We start from the raw sequence: 25756 nt of genomic DNA, 5'->3' as shown, positions 1-25756 counted from the left end.
GGAAGAGCTAGTGACACTGCATCCAGCTCAGAAAACCGAGTCCCACTGGGTCTCCTTCCAGCCTGGCCATTGTCCCCCTGCAGCCTTTGTCCACGTCGCCCCTGGAAGACCCTTCCCCACACCCCCTTCAGTCCTCCAGGCCGCCTTCACTCGTGCTTCCAGCCCCAGCCCGAGCCTCCGCCCTGGAGCTCTAAGGGCACTTCAGGGCGCCTGCTCTGGGAACCTGTCCGTCCCCCATGGTCGCCAAGCCCCTGAGTGTAATCCTCATCTGAGCGCCCCCAGTGGACGGGACGGGTGGGAGGCAAGTCGTCTTTCTAAAGAACTCCGTGCACACGAGGCTGTTCCCGCACTGCGGCTGGCTCTGTGGAGGAGGGGCTGGGCGGCTGGAGAGGGGGGGCAGGCGCTTGCAGTGCCAAGAACGGGGCATCTCCACCAGGCGCACCTGTGAGCACAATCGGGCTCTGTCCGTCCGCAGGCCGCCGCCGCCTCTGGATCAGAGGAATCACCCTTCCCTTCCTGCACAGCCCGCTGCCCCGAGGGCTTAGTGTAAGAGACGGAGCGCGCATCCCACCGCCCTTCACGTCTGTCTCCCAGCTTCGCTCCAACTAAAACGCAGCGGAACCTGTCGTAAATGTTCCTTATTAAATCCACTTTTTACTTGATATTTAAACAAGTGGTTCCTCTCTTCCACTTTGCACTTAACCCAAACCCCTGGTTTTCTAAACCTGTGGGAACTGAAGCCCACGTGTACACGGCCCAGACTCTGGGCCTCAGGCCAGCTGTCTGTGGACTTGCACGTGCGGCACCTGGGACGGTGCTCACGCCCTCACCTCCCACTTCCAGGGCGAGTCCTGCGGTCAGTCCAGAGCCAAGAGCTCAGTCTCTACCACCCCATGAGGGGCGCTCTCCCCATCCCCCCGGGGGCAGCACCCGAACTGCATGGGCTCAGTCCACCCGCCCCGTCTCGGATCAGAGCCGCCGAGGCTCACATGCCACGAGTCCCGGGAAGCGCAGGAGGGGAGGACGGCCGCTCGGGGCCAGGGGATGTCACTACCGCCCCCATGACAAGTTCCGATGGCAAAGCAAGTCACACCGAGGGCCCGGACGGAGACGGGGGGTGGGGGGCGCCGGCCGAAGACCAAGCTCAAACTGGAACACAACAGTCAGTGACCGACGCTGGACCGAGACACCCCGACAGCAGATGCAAGATGAGGGGGCCACAACTCACCCAGCATGTTGAGCGTCCCAATGGTGTTGGTCTTCAGCGTCTTGATGGGGTTGTACATGTAGCTGGGCGGCGAGGCTGGAGACGCCAGGTGGTAGATCTGGTCCACTGTGGGGGCAAAACCACACCTGTTACGTCCACGGAAAACACTGAGCGACTGAACTCCTAAGAATCAGACCGTGTAACACAGGTGTTCGTGTCTTCCGCTGAAATTCTAGTTGTCACGTTTCCTTCTTCTTACAAACTAGTTTATGTGTACGATGTGAAGAACTTTAAACAAAAATAGAAAGTCTCATTAATCTGGAACAGAAACGTGCCGGCCCCTGACGTGGCCTGTTCTCCTCTAATCAGAAACGGTCTGATTACCAAGCTGATTGCTTTCTGAGAAGATCTGTCCCAGATAAAGCACTCAAATCAGAAGGCAGACTGATTCTTCAGACAGAGTTAAGCATGAATATTTAATAAACAACATTTAAAATTTATAAAACAAAGCTGACACAAAGTGCACAGAACTCTGGGAGAAGAGGGCCTTTTGCTCTGTTTTTATTTGTGCTGCTATTATAAACAACAGACCCAGAGGTGACAGTCGGAGGGTGGTTTTTAAGGCCACGAATGGTGAAATGTTTGGATTCTGCACGACTCCCCTGGTGCACACGTAACCGCTCTAATGTCATCGCCTGCGACCCTCACTCCCCAGGGTCAGGCGACCCCTGCCCCACAGCAGAGGCCGGCACAGCCGTGTCCCCTGGGGGAGCCGTCCCTGCAGACACAGTGCCTGTGATGCCACCCACTGCGCTACAGTCAAGGAAAACCACCCCCGCTGAGGCCAGCCGGGGGACGGGGTCCGAGACACCACTGCCAGTGGGACCCTCCCTCCCACACGGCTCGGCCCCGACATGAGCGCCTGCAGGGACCCTGCCCCTCCACCCTTTGTCCCCTTGCCCCCGCATCCTCTTCCCAGCCAGGACCACTGCTGTCCTTTGAGGTCAGGGCACCTCAGGAGCCAGGTTTCAGAGATGATGGGTGGAACAGGCAAACTTGGAAAAAAAAAAAAAGTCCCCATGATGAATTCTGCAGAGACCAGCCCCCGACCAAACACTGCCCAACCTCCCCACATCACACACCCTCGGCCCCCTGAAAGTCTTCTGTCACCCCCGGGGTGGCGTGGGCATCACTGCAGTACCATCCAGGACCCGGGGCTGTTTCCCGACACATCCACCCCAGGGTGAGCAGCGGACGATGCTTTCTCATCCTCAGACTAGGAGAGGCTAGTATTCCAGGCAGGGGACTTGGTCTCCACTCAACTCACCCCAACGATCACGGTCTTTCAAGCCTTAGGGTGTCTGGGGGACAGAGGACACGTGAGCCACCAGGACCTGGATGGTTCTGTGCACACGGCATCTTTGGGAAGGGGTTCTAGGTGAAGACAGACTCATGGTATAACCTGGTAACTACAGTTTTTCCTACACCAGGACCATACACCACAGGAGGCAAGAATACATGTGCAAGGCTGCAGGTCCCGTCTTCTGGGTGTTTACTGACGTGGCTTCTTGCTTTGCTAAGAGCTTTCCAGCAAACTCCTGATGGGATTTTTAAGTCTTCTTATTTTAAAAACAATACTCTGCAACATCATCTCCAACAAAATCTCAACAGCCTTTTTTTTGCAGAAACAGAAAAAAATTCATCCTAAAATTCATATGGAATCTCAAGAGTCTAAATAATCAAAACAATTTTGAAAAAAAAAGTTGGACTCCCATTTCCTGATTTCAAAACATAGTACAAAGCTACAGTAACAAAACAGTGTGTTACTGGCATCAAGACATAAAGACCAATGGAACAGAACAGACAGCCCACAAACAAACCCTTCTGTGTATGATCACACAATCTCTGACAAGGGTGCTGAACCCACTCAATGGAGAAAGGACAGTCTCTAGCAAATGATGTTGGGAAAACTAGATATCCACATGCAAAAGAATAAGACTGGACCCTTATCTTACACCACACACAAAAATCAACTCAAAATGGATTAAGTACCTAAGTATAAGACCTAAAGTAATAAAACTCCTAGAAGAAAACATAGTGGGAAAGCTGCATGACCCTGAATCTGGCAAAGATTTCTCAGATGTGACACCAACAGCAAAGGCAACCAACGCAAAAACAGACAAATGAGACTACGTCAAACTTAACTTTTCTGCCAAGATCAAAGGGCACAATCAACAAAGCAAAAAGGCAACCTACAGAATGGGAGAAAATACTTGCAAATCACACATGTGATAAGCTAATATCCAGAATATATGAAGAACTCCTACAAATGAACAAAAAATAAATAACAAATTTAAAAATGGCAAAGCACTAAACATACAGTTCTCCAAAGATGATATACAAATGGCCAACAAGCGTATGAAAAATGCTCAATGTCACTTATCAGAAACATGCAAATCAAAACCACAGTGGGTATCACCTCACACCCATCAGATGACTACTTCAAAAAAACAAAACAGGAACAGAACGTAACAAACGTTGTTGTCAAGGATGTGGAGAATTGGAACCCTTGTACGCTGCCGGTGGGAATGTAAGTGCTGCAGCCACTGTGGAAGACAGTATGACATTTCCTCAAAATGTTAAAAATAGAATTAACATATGATAAGACATTTCGCTTCTGGGTATACAGCCAAAGGAATTAAAAAGCAGAGTCTCAAAGAGATATTTGCACACCCATGTTCACGACAGCATCATTCACGACAGCCAAGACATGGAAGCCGCCCAAGTGTTCACAGGCAGATGGACCAATAAACAACATGAGGTAAATCCAAACAGTGGAATATTATCGTCTTAAAGTGGAAGAAAATTCTGACACGTTACAAGACAGATGAACTTTAAGGACATTACTCCAAGTGAAATAAGCTGGTCACAAGACAAATGCTCTACGACTCTATTACGCACACGAGGTCCCTAGAGCCGTCAGGTTCACAGACAGCGAGTACCGACAGTTCGCCAGGGCTGGGGGACGGGCTTACTGTTTGGTGGGTACAGGGTTTCAGTTCTGCAGGATGAAAAAGTTCTGGGGCTCTAGTTCACAACAACGTACTTCACACTGCTGGTTAGTGCACTTAAACATGGTGACGAAGGTAAAAACAGAAAAAGAGGCTTAGGAGCAGTGAAAGCAAGCGCAAAAAGGGGATCAGTGCCTTTACCAAAGCGGAGGTGGAGATGAGTAGTTCTGGTGTGTGCATTTGTTCCCCCACTTTCTACCCCCGACCCTGCCAGCCGGTAGAGGATTCTCCTCAGTCCTCACTCTGCAATCAGAGCCCCCCAGGGAAGCTTCTGAATGAAAGGTGCCCAGACCCCTGGCATCCTGCCGCAGACGCTCCAGGCGGGGAGACCCTGGACCTTTACTTACATGTGTATTATTTATGTATTTTGTAAAACCACGTTTTAAAACTACTGGGTTGATTTAAAAATGGAACCCATGCTGTTCAAAGAATAATCCTTTTTCAAGAAACTAAAAAAACACAAAACCTTTTAAAATGGTTTACAGTCTGTCCATATGGGAATTCATTGAAGGGGTTGATCTAATTAAGAGGAAAATCCTGTGACTGCTTTCTGACCCCCAGAAATTTTTCGGAGCTGACACACAGATTTAAAAAAAACCAAACAAACAGAAGTTCTATGCAAATTGTAAATTAACAAGATAGTTCTCACAGAATCCCGTCAACCTCAGCTGACAGCTATCTTTTCCAGCTGACAGCTCTGTAGGTAAGGGGCTGGATCAGTTCCCGCCCACCTGCTAAAAGGCCCAGGGGCTGCAGGGCGTCCCAGCAGCCAGGGACACCTCGTCACTCCCCACCACTGCTGAGCAAGTGGGGCTGCGCTGGGCTCCAGATGGGCCTGCAGAGCGAGGGCCACGGCGTGGAGCCTGCCCAGCACCCCTCCCGGTTCACAGACCCCCGGCAGGGCTGCAGACGGCGTCAGTCAAGGCGTGTGGGCTGTGCCCTCCTGGCACAAAGGATTCACCACTGGTTTCACACTTGAGGCGACAACACATACAGTGGGAAAAAAAAGGAAACGGCATCAAAGACAGAGGAAGAAGGGCAACTTCAGAGAGCGCAGTTCAAACACGAGCAACCTCGCGTGCACCCTCACCCCCGCCAGTGCGATCCGGGTCAGGACCTCACGCGGTCGCCGCTCGCGGCCCGGACCTCGGGGTCCCAATCCCTCCTCCTGACTCAGCGAGGGCTCCACACGCGTCCTTCCTCACGCTTTATCCGCACACGGCCCCGCTCTCTGCAGGACGGCAGCCTAGAGCACGTGCAAATGTAGACTCCCGGGCAGACCCAGGAAACCTGCAACTGGAAACAGCCCCTGCACGGCAAGGCTGACGTGAGAGCAGTGCTCAGTGGGGTCGGCCAGTGTCGAGGGGGGCTGCACACTGGGGGCTTATTTCAGCCGAAGGCCGTTCCATCTGGTGTGTCGTGTTTTCCATCATTTGACAGCTTAGCCCAGCGGCTGTCCCCACCCACCGCAGCTGGAAGGACCAAGACGCTCCCTGTAAGACCATCCCTTACATTGACTTAAGCAGCGCCTCTTTCCTACGAGGCTGTCCTGCCTACGACAGTAAGGACAGCAGCTCCAGTGCCCGTCCCAGGAGGACACAGCGCCAGTCCCTGACGGAGTCTTCTGGAAGGAATTACGACGAGGAGAGAGGGGCAACTTCAGAACAAGCGTAGAAGATCAGCCACAAGAGGTGCTCGGAAACTACGAAGAGACTTAACAGAGCAGCAGGTGAGCCCTCCAGCCCAGGAGAAGAGCCCTCAGAGCCTGCCAGCTGCAAGCACGAACTGCACCAAAAATGAGCGGGACGTTCAAGCATCCCAGCTGCGGGACGAAGGACGGCATGGCCGTTCGTGCTGGCCGTCGGCCGCCAAGTGACCCTCCGGAGGCCCTGTCCCAGTTACAAGGCTGAGTGCAGGAGCCACAGCTGGGAAGAGAGGAACCTCGAGAAATGAGCCTGAAAGAGCGCAAATTAATGAGACTAACCAGTAAAGCAAACACGTGTTCTCCGTTTTCACATAATTTCCTTAAATAGGTTCAAAGCAGCATCCTGGCAGGTCTCGGCGTGTAATTTTTATGTTGGGGAGAGGATGGGCCCAGGGTGGGGTGGCCGCAGCACGCTGGCCCCCGTGAATTCTGATACAGAAGGATCACCGGGATACAGAAAGCAGAAAATCAAGATTCAGAGCAATATAGAAAATGCTACTTTCTCTACCCACAGGGGAGAATTATGAGTACCTAGATGTGTTAACTGGGTCACATAAAGAGACTGCAGATGGGGCTTCCCTGGTGGCGCAGTGGCTGAGAGTCCGCCTGCCGATGCAGGGGACGTGGGTTCGTGCCCCGGTCCGGGAAGATCCCACATGCCGCGGAGCAGCTGGGCCCATGAGCCATGGCCGCTGAGCCTGCGCGTCCGGAGCCTGTGCTCCGCAACGGGAGAGGCCGCAACAGTGAGAGGCCCGCGTACCACAAAGGAAAAAAAAAAAACTGCAGATGAACAAAGAAATGCTAAGAGCAGTTTCCTGAAGGTGAGTTGGGACCTGGGAAGACTGGAGACGGAGGCAAGAGAAAGACCTTTTACGGAATATCTTTTTAATTAAAAAAAAAATTGAACCATATAATTATACTGCCTATTAAGCATATGTTTAATCTAAAAAAGATCACATTTAAAGAAATGATTGGATGTTAGTGAGAACAGAGTATTTCTGGGTATTCCTCCTCTAAAATTCTCTTCTTTTTTTTGTTTTCCAAATTTTCTGTAGCATGCATGTATTACTTTTATCATCAGGAAACAATTGTCTTTTGAAATGAGAGAAAAAAATTAAGATTCTCTTCCATGTTATTCTTTTTCAAATACATAAACACGAAACCCAGTTCTTTCATTTAGTTCACAATATTTTTAAATTTCTGAGATTTCTTCTTTGACTTGTGTTATTTAGAAGTATGTTGTTTAATCTCCAAATACTTTGTGGTTTTCCATCTATCTTTCTGTTATTGATTTCTAGTTTAATTCCACTGTGATCTGAAAGTACATTTATATAATTTCTACTCAATTGTTTTCCACTCTAGTAACAAACGTAAAAGGCTGTCAAGGTGTACTTTCTGGGCCAGAATGTGGTCAGTCTTGGTAGGTGCTCCGTGTAGCTTGAGAAGAATGTGTTCTCTGTTGTTGGACGAACTAGTCTGTACACGTCCATCACATGCCGCTGATCAACGGTGTCGCGAGCATGTCCTCACTGATCTTCTGCCTGCGGGACCCGTCCATTCTGGCGGGCGTGTCGAAGTCCCCAGCTATGACGGTGGTTCATCCCCTCCTCCGTTCATTCCATCAGTTCTGAGCTCTGTGAAGCGCACACACAGGCAGGACCGTGACGTCCTCCTGGAGAACTGACCCTAGTCAGGATGCGCTGGCTTTACCGTGGTAGCTTGCCTCGCTCTGCGCTCTAGTTGGTCTGAAGTGAAGACAGCTGTCTTCTGATCCGTGTCAGCACGCTTCACCTCTCCCCATCCCTTCCATCTATCTGTATCTTTATATACAGCGTAGGTTTCCTGCACAAAACAGAGCTGGGTCCTGTTGTTTTTTAACCTCTATGACGATCTGTTTCTCAACTGGCGTATTTAGAGCATTCATATTTAAAGTGATTATCAATAGACTTGGATTAATATCTACTATATTTCTAGCTATTTTCTACTCATTTCCTTGTTCTTGTCTTCCACTCTTCTGCCCTCTCTCATTTTATCTGAGCATTGCAGATGATCGCGTTTTCTCTCATCTTTTGGCATATCAATTATACCTTTTAAAAAATCCCTTTAGTGGTTGTCCTATAATTTACCATATACGACTGACCTACAGGCAATGAGGTGCCTCATATAACAGAGTATTCCCAACTCCTCCTCTATCTCTGGTGACACTGCTGTCATTCTTTCATTTATCATGAGCAGTAATCACCCAAGAGCTGCTACTATTATTCTGAACTGTTACCTGTTAGATTAAGAAAAGTGGACATTTTAATTTTGCCATCACTTACTCCTCCTCTAAAATTCCTTCTTTCTTTACGCAGATCCGAGTTTCAGACCTGCATCACCTACCTTCTCTAAAGGACTTCTTGGAACACTTCCTGCAAAGCAGGTCTACAGGGGACAGATTCCTCAAAGTCTTTATTTCTCCTTCACACTCGAAGGATAAGTTCACAGGATGGTGAATTCTAGGTTGGCGGGTTTTTTCCTTCAATTACTTAAATATCTCCCTCCACTCTTCTCTGCACGGCTCCTGAAGGTAAGTCTGTGTGATCGCCATCCTTGTTCTTCTGTGGGTGAGGCGTGACCCGTAGCCATCTCAGCTTCCTTCAAGGTTTTCTGTTCATCAGTAATTCTCTACAAGTTGAATGCATAGATTTTGGGGGCATATCCTGCCTAGTGTTCTCCAAGCTCCCTCGGCCTCTGGTGTAGTCCGTGTCACTAACTTTGGAAGATTCTCAGCCATCCTTACGTCACACGTTTCTCCCGTTCCCGCCTTTCTTCTCCTTTGGGAATCTCCCTGTGTGTGCGTTACACCTTCTGTAATCTGCCCCCACTTCTCGGATATTCTGCTCTGTGGCCTCTCCCGTTGCGGAGCACAGGCTCCAGACACGCAGGCTCAGCGGCCATGGCTCACGGGCCCAGCCGCTCCGCGGCATGTGGGATCTTCCCAGACCGGGGCACGAACCCGCGTCCCCTGCATCGGCAGGCGGACTCCCAACCACTGCGCCACCAGGGAAGCCCCCAGCTCTGGATTTTTATTCTTTTTTCTCCTTGTTCTCGACTTTGGGAAGTTTTCACTGACACACCTTCAAGCTCCCTGTCCTTCTCCTCGGCTGAGACAAGCCCATCGAAGGCCCTCTTCATTTCTCGCACAATGCTTTCTATTTTGGGCATTTCCCTTTGATTCTGAGAGTTTCCACCTCTCAGCTTCCATTACCCACCTATCCCTTCAGAGTCTGCTTTTCCCACCAGCATCCTTTGCACGTTGACCATAGTTACTGAAACGGCCCTCGTGGTAACTCCAAGTCTCTGCCACGTCCGACCGGGTCTGATGTTTGCTCCGCCTCTGCAGACTGTGTTCGTGCCCTGGAACACGCCTGCAGTTCTTCGCTGAAAGGCACACATGCTGCCCCAGGGGTGGGAGATAACGGGCCTCCGGCACGAGGTTCGAGCTCACTGGCTGGACGCAGGCTGCACTTGCTGCCCTGAAGCCCTCGGGGTCAGAGGCTGTACCTCCACCCCGTGCCCCTGCTTGGTGTCCCCAGCTGTCCCCGAGTTTCCCTAGAGACCCCTCCTTACCGGGGCCTGGGCCCATGCTTCCTCTGCTTCTTGTCACCCTCGGGGTCTCCACTGAAGGCCGGGGAGCCCCCCGGTCCCAGGCCCGCGTCTCCTCTTTGTTGGTCAGGCCCTGGGGGAAGTCCCCCTGAGAGGCCTTTGGGGGAAAACAGGGTGCTCTGGGCAGATTTCAGGAAGGCTCGTTTCCCCTCCCCCTGCTGGAAAGCTGATCGTCACTGAGAACCTCGTGGGGCTCCTGGAGGTGAAGCTCACTACAGGGCCCCCAACCCCCCGAACCAGGGCCGGACTCAAGGCCCATCCACGCTGTCCCTGCCCGCGGGCAGCTCCCACCCGCCCGCAGCTGCTTCCACCCCAGTCGGGGTTCTGTGTCCACCCCCATCTCCAGCTCCCAGGTGGCCGTTTGCCCCGCGACCTCCGCCCCCTGCTGGGGCCGAGAAGGGCCGCGGGTCATCCGCTTGCTCATCCTCCCCGTTGTGAGGACGGGAGGGACTGTTCCGGGGTCCCGACAGGTCAGAACAGAGACCTGAAGTCCATCCAGCCCCCCGTGAAAACGAAGACGGCTCCTCCCCACTACGCGGTGCTCCGTGCTCCCTTCTGCTCTGAGAGCCCAGTCACTGCCCGCTCTCCTGTGCTTCCCCGGGGCCCCCTCCCCAGACAGACGCCCGCCCGTGTCCACGGAGCCGTCCTGGGCCGCAGCTCAGCGATCACCACCGTCCCGATGGCCTGGCGTCCACCCCACAGACTACACACACCCTCTACCCGACCCCGGCTTCTCAGAAACCTCCCAGTGTCCTGAATGGGTGGGTGGGAAGAAGAGGTAAATTTACCCCTTCCAGAGCCAGTTCGCAGGATGGGTTCAACATCTGAAACTTAAACGCTGTGGTGGGCAAAATCCAGAGTTCTTTTAAAGCAACATGAAATCCGATTAACTTATCTCAATAATTACTTATGATTCCTTCCAAAGCAACGATTTTCTCCCCCAAACATCTAACCCAGACAACACAGAGGCCTCCGTCGTAAGCCCCGTGACAACAATGCTTCCTGTCTGATCGTTTCATAATTAATTACACGAGGAGGCCCCTGGGGTCACAGTGCCATCTCAGCCCCGACGTGAGTTACCGCGCCCACAGCTAATCTTCCACATCGACCACCACGTCCTGAGCCCAGACAACGGTCACTTTCCCATTGGAAATACGGAAAGAGAATAAACCATGATGGCTACACTTTGAAAATAACAAGAGGAGGAAGCGTGTGCTTAGTGAAGCTCTGCTGGGATGCTGCCAGTTCAGGTGACACCTCTGCTGCCATGTTAAAACCCACACCTGTCAGCCCGGGAAACAAACAGACCAACACAATCCCGCAAAACACTTGCCAAAGCAGAAAGACATTCCTGCTGTGCTGTAAATATCAGATCCACTAAGGCTGCTTCTATTAGGAAAAGACACCCAGAGAGTAAACACCGGGTGTTTGTACTTTGTTACACGCTCTCACCATGCAAAGCAGGGGGGCGGGGAGTGAGTAATTCATGCCATCGAGCTAAGTTCAGCTGTGACTGGGACCTCAGTGGGTAGGACGGGTCACCACCTTTGAAAAGCACAACTGTCCCCGAACCATGGCCCTTCCACGCGAGGGGCTCAGAGTCCGGCGGGCATTGTGGGACAGAGCGAGGAGGCCGGGACAGGCAGGAGCAATCTGGCACTTGGAAGAAGCCCGCGCACTACAGGGGGCGGGGGAGTGAGGGGCAGGGAGAGTGGTGTGTGCGTGTGCGCGCGCGCCCTCTACGTGGAGTCCAGCGCCAGAAGCGGCCTAGAACAGCTGTGGCGTCAGAGCTCAAAGCACACAGCTGAGCTGCCTCTGCGGCTCAGTTTGGTTGTCTACCTAAAAGGCAAAAGCCAGAAGGGGCCGGCGGTTTACTGAACAGGCACCAGAGGAGTTAACATCCTTACGATGAAGAACTGCTTGGATTTCCTCTGGGAATTAGCATGTTAGAAAATATGTACACCAAACCATGGGTTTTCTACCAAATTAACAAACTATTTTTGTTAGTAGTTTTTTAAGGTAGCGCTCAAGGCTACTAACGTATTAGTGAAACAGACACCACCAAACAACGAAGGAGACGTCTCAGTGTTTAGCACAATTCACGTCTGGGCTCTCTACCAAGGACGTAAAGCTCGAAGATATTTATAATGAAGCACTGGAGCCTGTAAATACGGGGAAATGTACATAAGCTGTGGCGTAGGCACCAGAGCACGGCTCAGTCAGTACACGAGCTCTGCAAGGCTCCTTTCATGCGTGGGGAGGAGGCCCATGATGCGGGGCCGTGGGAAAAGCAGCGCCAGCCACTCCTGCAGTGTGTGTGCGGCCCCACCAGCCCCACCGCTGGGCAGCCGCCTGGCTCCAGGCTGCACGCGCCACGTGCAGGCAGGTGTAGCCTCCCACCTCAGGGCTGCAGCCAGAGCCAGCGAGGATGCACGTGAGGTGCACGTCTTTTGGGGACCACCATGCAACCCACCACCGCCCCCCAAACCTGATTCCTTTAGGGTGGCAGAGTTACCGGAGGGCTCTGAACTCTGACACGGAGCGTTTCGGTATGAGCCCAGCATCCTCCATCAGCCAGCTGCCTGGAGGCTAGAAGTGACTCCCCCCAGCCGGCAGGCATCAGACTGTGAGGCCACCGGGACCGGGGGGCCCTGATCGAGGCCCCCCAACAGCCCTAGAGGCTCGAATGCGGGGCTGCCACGTGACAGCGAATCCAGACTCCCCCGTCCTGGCTGTTCTCCATCACAGGGGCCAGGGCGCCTGGGACGCGGTGAGACCATTTCCAAAACAAGACAGGGCCTCCGCATGGCCGAGGCAGCCGGCGTCCCGGGGCCGCCGCCCCGTCGAGCCTGCCCACCTGCCCGCCTGGCACCAACCGGCACGGGGCGGCCCTCGCTCACCTTCGATGTACAGAGGCTCCACCACGTCGTGGTTGATGAGCTCGAAGTTCTCGTGGCCGATCCAGTGCTCCACGTTCCTCTTCCTGCCCGTGAAGAAGTTGTCCACCACCGTCACCTCGTGCCCGTCCATCATGAGCTTGTCTGTGAGGTGGGAACCCACGAAGCCCGCGCCTCCGGTGACCTGCGTGCGGACAGCAGGGGAGGGTGCGGTGAGCACCCGTGCGAGCGAGGGGTCCCGGTGCGGCCTCCACTGAACACAGGAGGGGGCGGGAAGGGGGACCGGGAAGGTTTCAAAGCGCATCTCTTCTCACTCCAGAGCAGGGAGTCGAACCTTCCGGAACTTCTAAGCAGCCTGCAAATCTAAACTGCCGCCACTAGACAACACAGGAGAATAATAGTCACGAGTTTCAAAATCTGACGTTATTAAAAGGTCCCTGTTTCACAGTGCATCATGGGATACTGAGCATCACCTACGTGGCTCTAATACTTTTAGAATCACTTTCTAAACAAATGATCAGCAACATGCATCTATCAGTGAACTACCAAAAACAAAGGATGTGATACTGAAGCTGGACCCAAAAACCTCATGAAGGGGAGGGAGGGAGACGCAAGAGGGAAGAGATAGAGGGATATATGTATAGCTGATTCACTTTGTTATAAAGCAGAAACTAACACACCATTGTAAAGCAATTATACTCCAATAAAGATGTTAAAAACTAAAAAGAAATTTTTTAAAAACTAAAATAAAATGGGGAAATGATGAGTAAAACAGAAAAAAAAACCTCCTGAAGAACTAGTATCTTCCAAATTGTCTATAAGAACAAATTAAGCCATAGACACTGTGTGCAGACCAAGGCCCTGAATGATTAAGTTCCACTCTTTGGTTTCCTAGTGTCGGCGACCCAGCCAAACAGAAGTAAGGCAGCTCGGGGGCGGGGGGGGCCACGAGGGGAAGATCACCACTCACGTGCTTCTAAAACTTAAACCCACCAAATGTGTAAAGGCAGTTATGACTGGAAAAAATTTAAACTAATAAAAAGACTTTATTCAAATTAAATAGTGTCAGTGGAGGGGTCTAGATAAAGCGTATTTTGTTTTTGGAGGATAGGAGCGAAAAGAAGAAACCCAGAAGACAGACGTGGGATGGGAAACCACATTCTCTGCCTTTCCTGCTCTCCCCTCCCCTCTGCCTTCTGCTCCTTCAAAATTCACATTCACGTCACCCTCCTGTTCCAAACAGAAAGAATTAACAGTAGAGAAAACACCCACTCCTTTTAACCTAAAGAAAAAGCACCTTAACATCTAGGTCTATGGTTTTAAAACATTTAATCTGCCATAAAGTCCTCTGTTCACATAAAATCTGACATGTAATTCCCATGTTTATTGCAGGCAGGAGCAGAGCAGCCTGGGGGAGAAAAGGCAGATTGGGGGAGGGGGTGGGTAAGACCAGCCCAAGAAGAGTCATCCGTCCACCACCACCGAGAGATGTGTGAGCTCGGATGGAAACACAAATACAAACACTTAGAACATGCATGGCTGAGAAGCCCTGATGCCCGACGGTTTCCTATCAGCTGCGTCCATTCTTTATCGGGGCCTCATTTGCTAAACCCCTCTGCTTTAGGGATGCGAACTGACATCTGGGGGGGTGGAGTTTGGGGCCAAGATCCCCAGATCACCAGAATGACGCAATCAGCCCAGTCGTCCTAATTTCATATTCTCTCCGCCACCTGTCGACTCGTCTGGTGTGTGTTTTATCTTAGCGCTCTTACGCTTTACCTGTACACCTGAAGGATGATTTGAAAAAATAATTTTCTGGAAAAATAACTGGATTTCCAATCTGGCTCACCACTGGTGATTACCTCACGGGGCAAGATTGCATTTTATCTCACCTTTGTTTTATTGCGTTTTCCCAGTTTTTAAATCAGAAAAAGTACATCTTTTTTTTCCTTACAAATTTTATTTTGTATGTCTCAAATTGTGGACGTTATATGAATATTTCTGCAAAAAAAATACATCTTTTCAGAAGAAATTTAACCCCTCTTAATGTAGCTCTATTATCTATATGCAAACGTTTCCTAAAATAAGATGTTCTGTAGCTTGCTAACTTTATCTCTGCACCTAAAATAACTGGTGAGGCCTGGAGCCAGCAGAAACGCAGGGCATTAAATCATACACGATGGCTGCCAACACTTCACTAGTCTCTGGTGACAAAATTGCTGGAAGCACCTTAGCCTTTCTTAAAATAGATTAAAAAAATTTTTTTTCTTGAATAATTCCTTTCTATCTAAAATACTTAAGATTTATGTAACCTAGCTGGGTGGTTATAAAATGTTTCTCGGGCTTCCCTGGTGGCGCAGTGGTTAAGAACCTGCCTGCCTATGCAGGGGACACGGGTTCGAGCCCTGGTCTGGGAAGATCCCACATGCCGCAGAGCAACTGAGCCCGTGCACCACAACTACTGAGCCTGCGCTCTAGAGCCCGCGAGCCACAACTACTGAGCCCACGTGCCACAACTACTGAAGCCTGCGCGCCTAGAGCCCAAGTTCCGCAACAAGAGAAGCCACCGCAATGAGAAGCCCGCGCACCGCAATGAACAGTTGCCCCCGCTCGCCGCAACTAGACAAAGCCTGCACACAGCAATGAAGACCCAACGCAGCCAAAAATGAAAAGATAAGCAAATAAATTTTAAAAAAATAAAACCAAAATAAAATAAAATGTTTCTCCTAATCAATTTCACCCCTTTAGGAAAGCATTTCAAAAAGAAACAAAACGGGCAGAAGCTTAGCACTCAGGCAGCCTCCTCAGGAAAATAACCGCTGAACGCAGGCCTTTGAGTAACAGGGAGCGGACGGTGGGAAGAGAACAGACCAGGCCGCGTACAGCTTTGCTTGGCTCTGCAGTCCGTGACCTCTGCCCCGTGTGCTGCTTGTTCTTGTCGGGGCCAACAGGCAGCTGGCGGGTCCAGCTCAGGGCAGCACACAATCTCATGCCGCCCCGTCCATCAGCAAAAAAAAAAGAAAAAAGGATGTCTTTCAGAACAAAACTCTTCTCTGTGCGAAGGCGTCAACAATTACTGAAGAGGCTTTAAGTTGCAGCAACCATATGCCAGCCTTGGGCCCCAAATGACTCGGGATGTGACTTAACCTATGAGGCGGCAGATGAGTCAGACACTGGGCTCGTGGACTGTGGTTATGCGTGAAGCGAAAAGAATTCGACAGTGCCCAGCATCACAGGAAAACCATCCCACGTGGAAATGACAAGAACTCTAGCAAGGCCGTGCAGGGTTTGTACATCTGCGCACAGCTTCAGATTTTCTGATCACTCTGACGTGTGGCCGCAGGGAGATTAGGAAAATCAGCTTTTCTTTTCACTGATGTATTTCTCAATTCATGCCTAAATACTTACACATTTTTGATGTGATGGAAATCACCCAAAAGATGGGTGTACAACTGGCTTTAGCGTCTACTCAGGGTGAGGTTTAGTAGCCACCCCAAAAGGCAAGAGACTTCCTGTAACTTCTAGAAGAAAAGGGAGATTTTGGGGGGGGAAACAGTTTAACAGATTCACAAGTGTTATTCTGGTGTTTGGGACGCACGATCCTACACTGGACATGATGGCCAAGAACAGACACCTCTGGGTCCTAACCACTGATACGCCAAGGTCACAGATATACCAGGAGCGCCACAGACCTGGTGAAACGGGACAACCACAACAGGAGAAAATTAATTCAAAAGCCAATATTTAAGTGTCTGGATTTTGTCCTAAGGGCATACAGCAGATACGGAAACATGTATCCATGAAAATCTGCCAAAATTTAATAAGAACCGTGAGAGTCTGGACACGTGAGCCCCGGCTCACTCTGTCCTTCCACCCTCCACCCAGTGCAGAGCCGGTGAGAGTGTCAGGTGTGGCCAAAAATAGGGGCTCCCAGTGAAAGACGTAGCATCTCCCTAGGAAGGGCAGGGCCCCCACATTCCACATTTCTCGTCCCCTTCGGCCTGGACTCCTGACCCCCGAGCCTGCTGGTCGAGCGCTCCCTTCCCCCAACCAGCTCCCACCCCCGACTCGGAGCAGAAGCTCCGCCCCAGGCATGGAAGTCTGTAACTGATGAGGCGCTACTGATCTCCCTAAAGGAACTGACTTTACTTGGAAGAGACAGTGGGGAAATTCAAGCATAAGGGAGATCAGGGTGGCAAGCAGTCAGGAGGAGGCTGGCAGCTCTATGATAACAGCTGGTTTAGAAGACGGAACCGGGGAGAGACCCAAGAGCCTTCCCGGGTCAGAACAAACCTCCAAGACTGGGCTCAAATCTCCCTCTGCAAAGGGGCCAGAATTTAATTAGGTAAAAGGGAGGAGCAATTTATAATGCAAAGCCCTGACGAAGGACAGATCACCCCACCGGCCAGTTATCAGAGCCTACCACACAAGGCCGACAGCTCAACAGAGCGATCGGGGAAGGAGACCGTGACAAGGGCCCTGCTGGAGCCACCGCCACCCAGGTGACCGTGTCCACTCCCGAGGCTGCAGCCTCTGAGCAGCGGCCACCAGGCCTTCACACTCCAGGGGAAACAGACGTCACCAAAGTAGACCAGCCAGGCCACCGAACAAATAAATAAGCAAACCAAAATAAAACAGGCCTCGGGGAAGGGGGCAGTCAGGATCCAGAGCTGCTGCAATGAACTACCCAGAAGGTCTAGTTTTCTACCAAAAATGTCGAGACGTGCAAAGCAACAGTTGCATGTGACTCACGCACAGGAAAGCAACCCGGCAACAAAACTGCCTGCGGGACCCAGGTGACGGATTCGACAGTCTCCAAAGCAGCCACCACATATACACTCAAAGAGCTGGAGGAAACCAGACTAAGGAAGGAAGAGACAAAAAGAGAAGTTAGAAGACAGACAGATGGGAATTCTACGCTGACAAGCACAGAAACCAAAAAGAAACGTGGGCCAGAGAGATTCGACAATCTTCTGGATCTGGAGAAGCACAAATCGGCCAACTTGACGCTGGACCAAAGGGGCTCATGCTCCGTGAAGAACAGAGAGAAAGGGCTTCCCTGGTGGCACAGTGGTTGAGAGTCCGCCTGCCAATGCAGGGGACACGGGTTTGAGCCCTGGTCCGGGAAGATCCCACATGCTGTGGAGCAACTAAGCCCGTGAGCCACAACTACTGAGCCTGTGCGCCTAGAGCCTGCGAGCCACAACGAAGAGAAGCCACCACAGTGAGAAGCCCACACACTGCAATGAAGAGCAGCCCCCGCTCGCCACAGCTAGAGAAAGCCCGCATGCAGCAACGAAGACCCAACGCAGCCAAAACTAAATAAATAATTTAAAAAAAAAAAAAAAAACAGAAAATGAGGGAGAGTGAATAGAGCCTCTGGCAAACATGAGACGCCAATAACCACCCCAACATGTAACGGGAAAAAGGAAGAAAGAGGAACAGAGAAATGCTCAAGGAAATAATGGCTGAAACTCCCCAAGCTGACGAAACACAGTAACCTACACTTCAAGAAGCTCCACTAACTCCACGTAGGAAAATGTAAACACAGGTAGACGCACGCAGACACGTCACACTAAAAATGATGAAAACCAGAGACAAAGATGAAGTCTGAAAGCAGGTGCACTGGGTTGAACACTGTCCTGCAAAATGTATGTCCTTCTGGGAACCTCAGAACGTGACCTTATTTGGAAGCAGGGCTACTGCAGGTGTAATTAGTTCAGGTGAGGTCAGAGTGGATCAGGGTGGACCGTGAGTCCAGCGTGAGACATGGGGAGAGGAGCGCTTGGTGATGGAGGCAAAGGCTGGGGTGATGCCCCACAAGGCAGGGCTTCAGGGACTACTGGCCGCAACAGAGTGCAGAGAAAGGCTGGGAACGACTCCAGACAGAGCACAGCCCTGCCGACAACTTGGATTTACACTTCCAGCGTCCAGAGCTGGGAGCTCCTGTTGTTCTGAGCTACGGGGTTGGTGGAATTATTACAGCAGCCGCAGGAAACTGAACAACAGGAAAAGAGAATGACCCCTGAAGCGCAGGGAACCCCAGTGTGACTCACAGCTGACGTTTCATAACAAATGATGGAGAAGGCAGTAGAGAGACACTACAGCCAAGAATCTTACAGACACCAAAGGTAACTTAGAGAGAGAAAAAACAGAGAGGTAAGAAGTGAGAGAATTCATTGCTATCAGACCTGCCATACAAGAAATACTGAAGTCTTCAGGCCCAAGGCAGACGATACTGGGGGGTGGGGGGAGAATAAAGTAATTGAGTAACTATAAAAGGCAATATCATTGCATTTTTTCCCCTTTTCCTCTTAACTGCTTTAAATTTAAAGACCAAACTACTTAGCACAACAATGTGGACACATTTAAAGCCAAAGAACTATACACTTAACAATGATTAATAAATTTTATGTTATATACATTTTACCACAACAAAAAAGAAAAAGCCACTTGAACAATATATATAATTATATTATTTATCCTTTTAAAATACAGAAATATATTTGGCAACAATAGTGCAAAGAAGGTAGGTGAGAGCTAAGTTGTTTGCAGTAAGGAAATGACACCAAAGTTAACTCAAACCCACAGGAACAAATGAAGATTGATAAAAACGTTATAAAAAGGTTAATGTAACAAATTCCATAAATATATCCTTTCTCTGCTTTATTCACTCAGCTTATTTAAAAGATAAACTTGTATAAAGTAATAATCGTAACAGTGTGTTGGGTTTGTAACATGGATAGAAGTAATACGCATAACTAATGTGGGGGGCATTTCTACACCTCACTGGACCACAGTATAAACCTGGAGCAGAGTCATGAGTTAGGGCATATGTGGTGAGCACTAGAGCAACCAGGAACAAAACAAATTTTTGGAATACAGTTAAAAAAAAAAAACTAAAGGAATTCGAATGTTATACAAGAGAAGATTTACTTAATGCAAAAGAAAACAGTAATGGAGAACAGAGGAACAAAGATGTGAGGCAAACAGAAAACAAAATGAAGTGGCAGAAATAAAAATCAACTATGTCGAAAATAACATTAAATGTGAATGGATTAAACAATTACTCAAAAGGCAGAACACTAGAAAAAATAAGATCCAACCACACACTAACGAGGACACTGTCGACTCGAAGATATAACGCGCTGAATGTGAAAATATAAAACACAGCATAGAAACAACAATAAGAAAGACGGAGTGGCTACAATGCTATCAGACAAACTTTAAAACAAAAAATGTTCACAGATAAAGAGGGGGCATTTTATAAGGATAAAAGGGTCGATCCATCAGGTGGATATAACAGTTACGAACATTTATGCACCTACAACAGAGACCCAAAATACATGAAGTGAAGTTGAAAGAATCAGAGGGGGAAACAGAATTCAACAACAAAAACGGCAAACATCAATACCTCATCCTCGATACTGGACAGAGCTATGCAGCAGATTAACAAGCGAATAAAGCACTTGAAAAGCACGATAAGCCACCTGGACCGAACAGACACCTACGGAGCACTCCACTCAGCAGCAGCATGGGACACAGTCCTTTTAAGAGCACATGAAGTATTCTCCAGGAGAGACTATGCCCTAGGCCATAAAACAAGCCTCAACAAATTTAAAAGGATCCAGATCGCACAAGGTATGTTCTCTGATACAAGGGAATGAAATTAGGTATCAGTAACAAAGATATCTGAGAAATTCACAAGTATGTAGGAATGAAATGACACACTCCCAAGTAACTAATGGATCAAAGAATAAATTATAAAGGAAATTAGAAAAGACTTTGAAATGAATGACAATGAAGAAACAGCATTCCCAAAACTTAGGACATGCAGCTAAAGCAGTGAAATTCCTAGAAAGATACAAACTACCAAAAGTAACTCAAGAAGAAACAGAAAACTGCATAGGTTTGTAACAAGAAATTGAATTAAGCCTAAGTGCAGATGGCTTCTCTGGTGAACTTCACCAAACATTTAAAGAAGACTTACAGTAGGACCTTCAAACAACTCAGGGGTCAGGGGTGCCAAACAACCACACAGTGGGAAATCCAAGATAACTTTACAGTCAGTCCTCCACATCTGTGGTTCCACATCTGCAGATTCAACCAACCACAGATCGTGTAGTATGGACTGCAGTGTGTCTTTTTTTTTTAATAAATTTATGTATTTATTTTTCTTGGTTGCACTGGGTCTTCGTCACTGTGTGTTGGCTTTCTCTAGTTGTGGCGAGCAGGGGCTACTCTTCATTGCGGTGCACAGGCTTCTCATTGGGTGGCTTCTCTTGTTGTGGAGCACAGGCTCCAGGTGTGTGGGCTTCAGCAGCTGTGGCACGTGGGCTCAGCAGTTGTGTCTTGTGGCCTCTAGAGTGCAGGCTCAGTAGTTGCGGTGCACGGGCTTAGTTGCTCCATGGCATGTAGGATCTTCCCAGACCAGGGCTCGAACCCGTGTCCCCTGCATTGGCAGGTGGACTCTTAACCACTGCACCACGAGGAAAGTCCCTGTAGCGTGTCTTTACTGAAAAAAATCCACATATAAGTGCACTGGCACTGTTCAAACCCATGTTGTTCAAGGGTCAACTGTAATGCCAGATCTTCAAAGTCTTCCCAAAGAGTAGAAGAGGAAAAAACACTGCCCCACTTATCTTACGAGGCCATTATTACTCTGATACAAAAACCAGAAGAAGACCTCATAAGAAAGGTAAATTCTAGACCAATATCTCTTATAAACATAGGCATAAAAATCCTCAACAAAATATTAGCAAATCAAATCCAGCAATATACAAAAAAGGATTATACACGGTCATCAGCTAGGACTTATCACAGGTATGCAAGGCTGGTTGCAAAATGAACAAACTAGGAAGAGAAGGGAACTTCCTCAACCTGATGAAAGGCATCTCTGAAAACCCACAGCTAACACGGCCCTTGATGGTGAAAGGCTGAAACCTTTCCCCTGAGATCAGGAACAAGACAAGGACGTCTGCTCCTCCCACTTTTCTTCAACACTGTATCAGAGGTTCCAGCCAAGACAATTAGGCAAGAAGGTGAAATACAAAGCATCCACATTGAAAAGGCAAAACCTAAACCACCTGTAATTACAGATAACATGACCTGCATGAAAATCCTACGGAATCCACTTAAAACTATTAGAACTGACCAACAAGTTGAGCAAGGCTGCAGGACATTAAGACAAAAATCAATTGTGTTTCTAATTACCAAGAGAATATGCAATATAAAAATGAAACTGGCAAAACTCAGTTTATACTAGCATCAAAAAGGATAAGACACTTTAGAATAAATTTAACAAAGAAAGTACAAAATTTGCATTCTGAAAACTACAAAAAAAAAAGTTAAAAGAAACTACTGAAGACCTAAATAAATGGAAAGACACTGCACGTTCAAGAACCAGAAGACAATACTGTTAAGATGGCAATACTGCCCAAACTGACTACAGAGTCCATGTGTCTCTGTAAGAACCTCAGCTGGCTTCTTTGGAGAAACTGACGGGCTGGTCTTAACATTCACAAGGAACTGTAATGGGTCCAGAACAGTCAAAATGATCTTGAAGAACCAAGGTGGAGGACCCACAATTCCCAATTTCAAAACTTACTGCAAAGCTACAGTAATCAAGGCAGTGTGGTCCTGGCACAAGGATAGGCATATAGATCGACAGACAGAACTGAGAGTCCAGAAATAAACATTCACACTTATGGTCAGTTCATTTTTGACAAGGGTGGCAAGACAATTCAACAGGCCACGATTAGTCTTGTCAGCCAACAGTGCTGGACCACTAGGCAGCCGCATGCAAAAGGACAGGAGACCCTTATCCAAATCCACGTATAAAAAACGAACACAAAATGGATCAGAGACCTAAATGTAAGATACTAAAGCTGTAAAAGTCTTAGAAAAAAACATGGCAAATCTTTGTGACCCTGGATTAGGCTATGACTTCCTCCTCTTTTTTTTAAAATAAATTTATTTATTTTTGGCTGTTTTGGGTCTTCATTGCTGCCTGCGGGCTTTCTCTAGTTGTGGCCAGTGGGGGCTACTCTTTGTTGCGGTGCACGGGCTTCTCATTGCGGTGGCTTCTCTTGTTGCGGAGCACGGGCTCTAGGTGTGCGGGCTTCAGGAGCTGTGGCGCACAGGCTTAGTTGCTCCGTGGCATGTGGGTTCTTCCCAGACCAGGGCTCGAACCCATGTCCCCTGCATCGGCAGGTGGATTCTTAACCACTGCACCACCAGGGGAGACCCTAGGCTATGACTTCTTAAATGTGACACCAAAGCACAAGGAACAAAAGAAAAAATAAGCTTCACTGATATTTAAATCTTCAAAGAATACCATCAAGAAAGCAAAAAGACAACCCACAGAATGGGAAAAAAATACTTGCAAATCAAGTATCTGATAAGAAACTTAGATCTAGGATAAAGAACTCAATAATAAAAAGAAAAAGAACCCAATTTTAAAATGGGCTAAGTGTCTGAGTAGACATTTCTCTATGGAAGATACAGAAATGGCCAATAAACCCATGAAAAGATCCTCAACATCGTCAGCCATCAGGAAACTCAAATCAGAACCACAACGAAAGCGCACTTCACACCTACGAGCAGGTGTGAAGCCCTATCGTGACAAGTGTTGACAAGGACGTAGAGCAATCGGACTCCTCACACACTGCTGCGTGTCATGGGATGTGAAACGGTGCAACCGATGTGGGAAACAGTCTGGCAGTTCCTCCAAAGTTTAAAGAGCTGCCACATGGCTCATAGGATAAATGGACAATAAAGTGTGTCCTATCCATACAATGGAATATTATTGGTAATGAAAAGATGTGAAGTACAGATAAATGCTGCAACAGGAATAAATCTTACAAACATGCTAGCTGGTCACAAAAGGCCAAACAGTGCATTACTGCACCTGTATGAACACCCAGAATTGGCTCATGTCCACAGACAAAGTCAATTCCTGGTTGCCCAGGGGTGGAGGGGCTGCGGAAATGGGGAGTGACTGCTCACAGGCTCAGGGCTTCTTTGGGGACGAAACGTTCTGAAATCGATGATGGTTGCACAGCCCTGTGAATGTACTAAAAACGACTGAATTGTACACTTTAGGGGGTGAGTTGCACAGTACGTGAACTATATCTCAACAAAGCTGGCACTCCTACAAAATGCAAAGGGCCGATCTCCTTGGACACACTCTGCTGCACGGCCCGCACGTGGGGTTCTTTCACCGGTGAATTTGTGTTCGCGTTTAACAGGCAGACCCCTAGCCGAGGAAGCCCCCAGTGTATTTATCAAGGTGGCGTGTGAACCAGCAGAGGGTTTAAAAACCACTGCTCCGGAAAGTCTCACACTTCCTCAGAAAGTTACACACAGGGTCACCATACGACCCAGTAATTCCTCTCCTAGGTGTACATATACCCAAAAGGAGAGGAAACCTACGTCCACAGAACCTTGTACCCACCCGTTATGTTCACAACAGCATTATTCACAATAACCTCAAAGGAGAAACAACCAACCCCAAACGCCCAGCAACTGATAACTGGATAACCGAAGTGTGGTACCACCACACAATGGAATATTATTCAGCTCTAAAAGGAGTGAGGTCCAGGTTTGTCTACAGCACAGACGAACCTTGGAAACGTTGAAGTTTAAGAGAAAGACCACACACTGTATCATTTGAAATGCCCCAAACAGGCAAATCCAGAGACGGAAAGTCGTTCTCGTAGTTGCCAGGAGCTGGGGGGGCAGGGGGGTGGGGTGGGAAATGACTGCTGACGGCTATGGGGTTTCTTTGGGTGATAAAATGTTCTGGCATTAGGATGTGGAGCTGGTGCAGGACTTTGAGAACAAACCATACACCACTGTATACGCCGAGCTGTATACACCGTACCGGTGACTTTTATGCGCTGTGAATCACACTTGCATTTAAAAAGCAAATTCCTCGATTACAAATATGAATCAGATGTGTAAACTTACCAAAATTCTTTTACGGTCCTTTTCTGATAAAAATTTTACAGGCGGGTATTTCTGGGTGAAGCTGTATAACATAAAGAAATTATAAAAGAAAGAGTCAAACATCTCATGTGAGTATTTTCTCTACTTGCCACCAAAACAAATGCCGGATTTGAGAACTGTTACTATCTGCTCCCCTCTCTTCTCCGAAAGGGGGCTGCGGCAACCAAGCAAGCACTGGTTAACCCTGAGCTCACGATCAACCTGCTCCTTGCTGACAATCACACAGGTGTGACATGCGATGCTACCCCTGGACAGGGAAAACGTCAGGGAGTACCAGCCACCGGCAGCCAGGGCTGAACACAAAACACGGGAGGGGTGGCGTTCTCGAGGTGCCGTGCCCAGGCCTGGGAGGAAGATATTGGCTGTGTGGGGTCACAGACCCAGCCCTGCCGACTGTACCCCCAGGAGGAAAAGAGGGTGTTAGGTAAGACTCCTCCCCTCTTCGGGCGGTTTCACAATTCCAGCCTCCCCTACCCAGCTGGGGGCCCTGGACAAAGTGACTGGGCATCAGCCCTTTCTGCCCACCATGGTCCGTCTGAACCTGTCTGGGGCCTCACCTTATCTTTCAATGCCTCTTGCCCCCATCAAGGTGCCACCAGTCCCCAACCCACACGGATGTTCCAGGACTGGGGCAGCATAAAAGACATATAAAGTTTCAAAAGAGAGTTGATAAATATAGACTTGAAATATCCACTCTTAAAGTGGTCAGAAACAAAAGGGCTTTTTAAAAAATGTGGAGAAAGCAGCTCTGGAGTTATTATTTTAACTGCAGATGTGCTGGGCGGGGGCCCTGTCTCCATCCGCTCCACACCCGCAGCCAGGACGTGGAATGCATCTCCTCAGTGGCTGAGCTGAACGGCGCAGGACAGGTGCTCAGACACAAGACCTTGAAGCAGGTGCTTCTCGTCTCCTGAAGGAGTGAAGCTCGCTGACAACAGAGCTGGGCGGGTTGGCAGTGCACGTGATCCCCCCGCAGGAGCTTCCAGACTCTCAAAAGGTCAAGTTCGCCACGCAGACGCCAAACACAGGCAGGCAGCTGGGAGACGCCCAGGGGATGGTGAGAATGCCAGCCTTCCCGTGTCAGTTCTGTGACCCCGTCCACACCCCTGGGGCAAGACCCCCAGGCGCTCTGGGCACCTTGGGTTTCCTGCTCCCTTGAGCCAGAGGGCTGCCCGCAAGCCGTCCTGGGACCCGGCCACCACAGCAAGCGCTTGATGAA

The 25756-nt window shown here is 49.2% G+C and overlaps 1 protein-coding gene across 11 annotated transcripts in view; it reads right to left on the bottom strand.

Moving 5' to 3' along the window:
* UXS1 (UDP-glucuronate decarboxylase 1) overlaps positions 1-25756 on the bottom strand; it is a 73803-nt gene that overhangs the window by 19978 nt on the left and 28069 nt on the right. For 9 of the 11 annotated variants that reach the window (XR_003437608.1, XM_027128684.1, XM_027128688.1 and 6 more), the window contains 3 exons: positions 24499-24559; positions 12532-12712; positions 1229-1333 (listed from right to left, as the gene is read on the bottom strand). Coding sequence is in view for 10 of the 11 variants with exons in the window: in XM_027128684.1 (XP_026984485.1) it covers positions 1229-1333; positions 12532-12712; positions 24499-24559 (347 nt within the window). In the remaining variant the exon portion in view is untranslated. Of the gene's footprint in view, positions 1-1228; positions 1334-12531; positions 12713-24498; positions 24560-25298; positions 25574-25756 lie in introns of all 11 variants that reach the window. The other 2 variants (XM_027128687.1, XM_027128689.1) reach the window with 2 other exon arrangements.

The sequence above is a fragment of the Aethalodelphis obliquidens genome, unplaced genomic scaffold, assembly GCF_003676395.1.
Source record: "Aethalodelphis obliquidens isolate GAN/ISIS:26980383/991018 unplaced genomic scaffold, ASM367639v1 scaffold35, whole genome shotgun sequence".
NCBI classification, from domain to species: domain Eukaryota; kingdom Metazoa; phylum Chordata; class Mammalia; order Artiodactyla; family Delphinidae; genus Aethalodelphis; species Aethalodelphis obliquidens.
The sequence above is the reverse complement of the archived record's forward strand: the minus strand, read 5'-3'. Positions and strand labels throughout refer to the sequence as shown.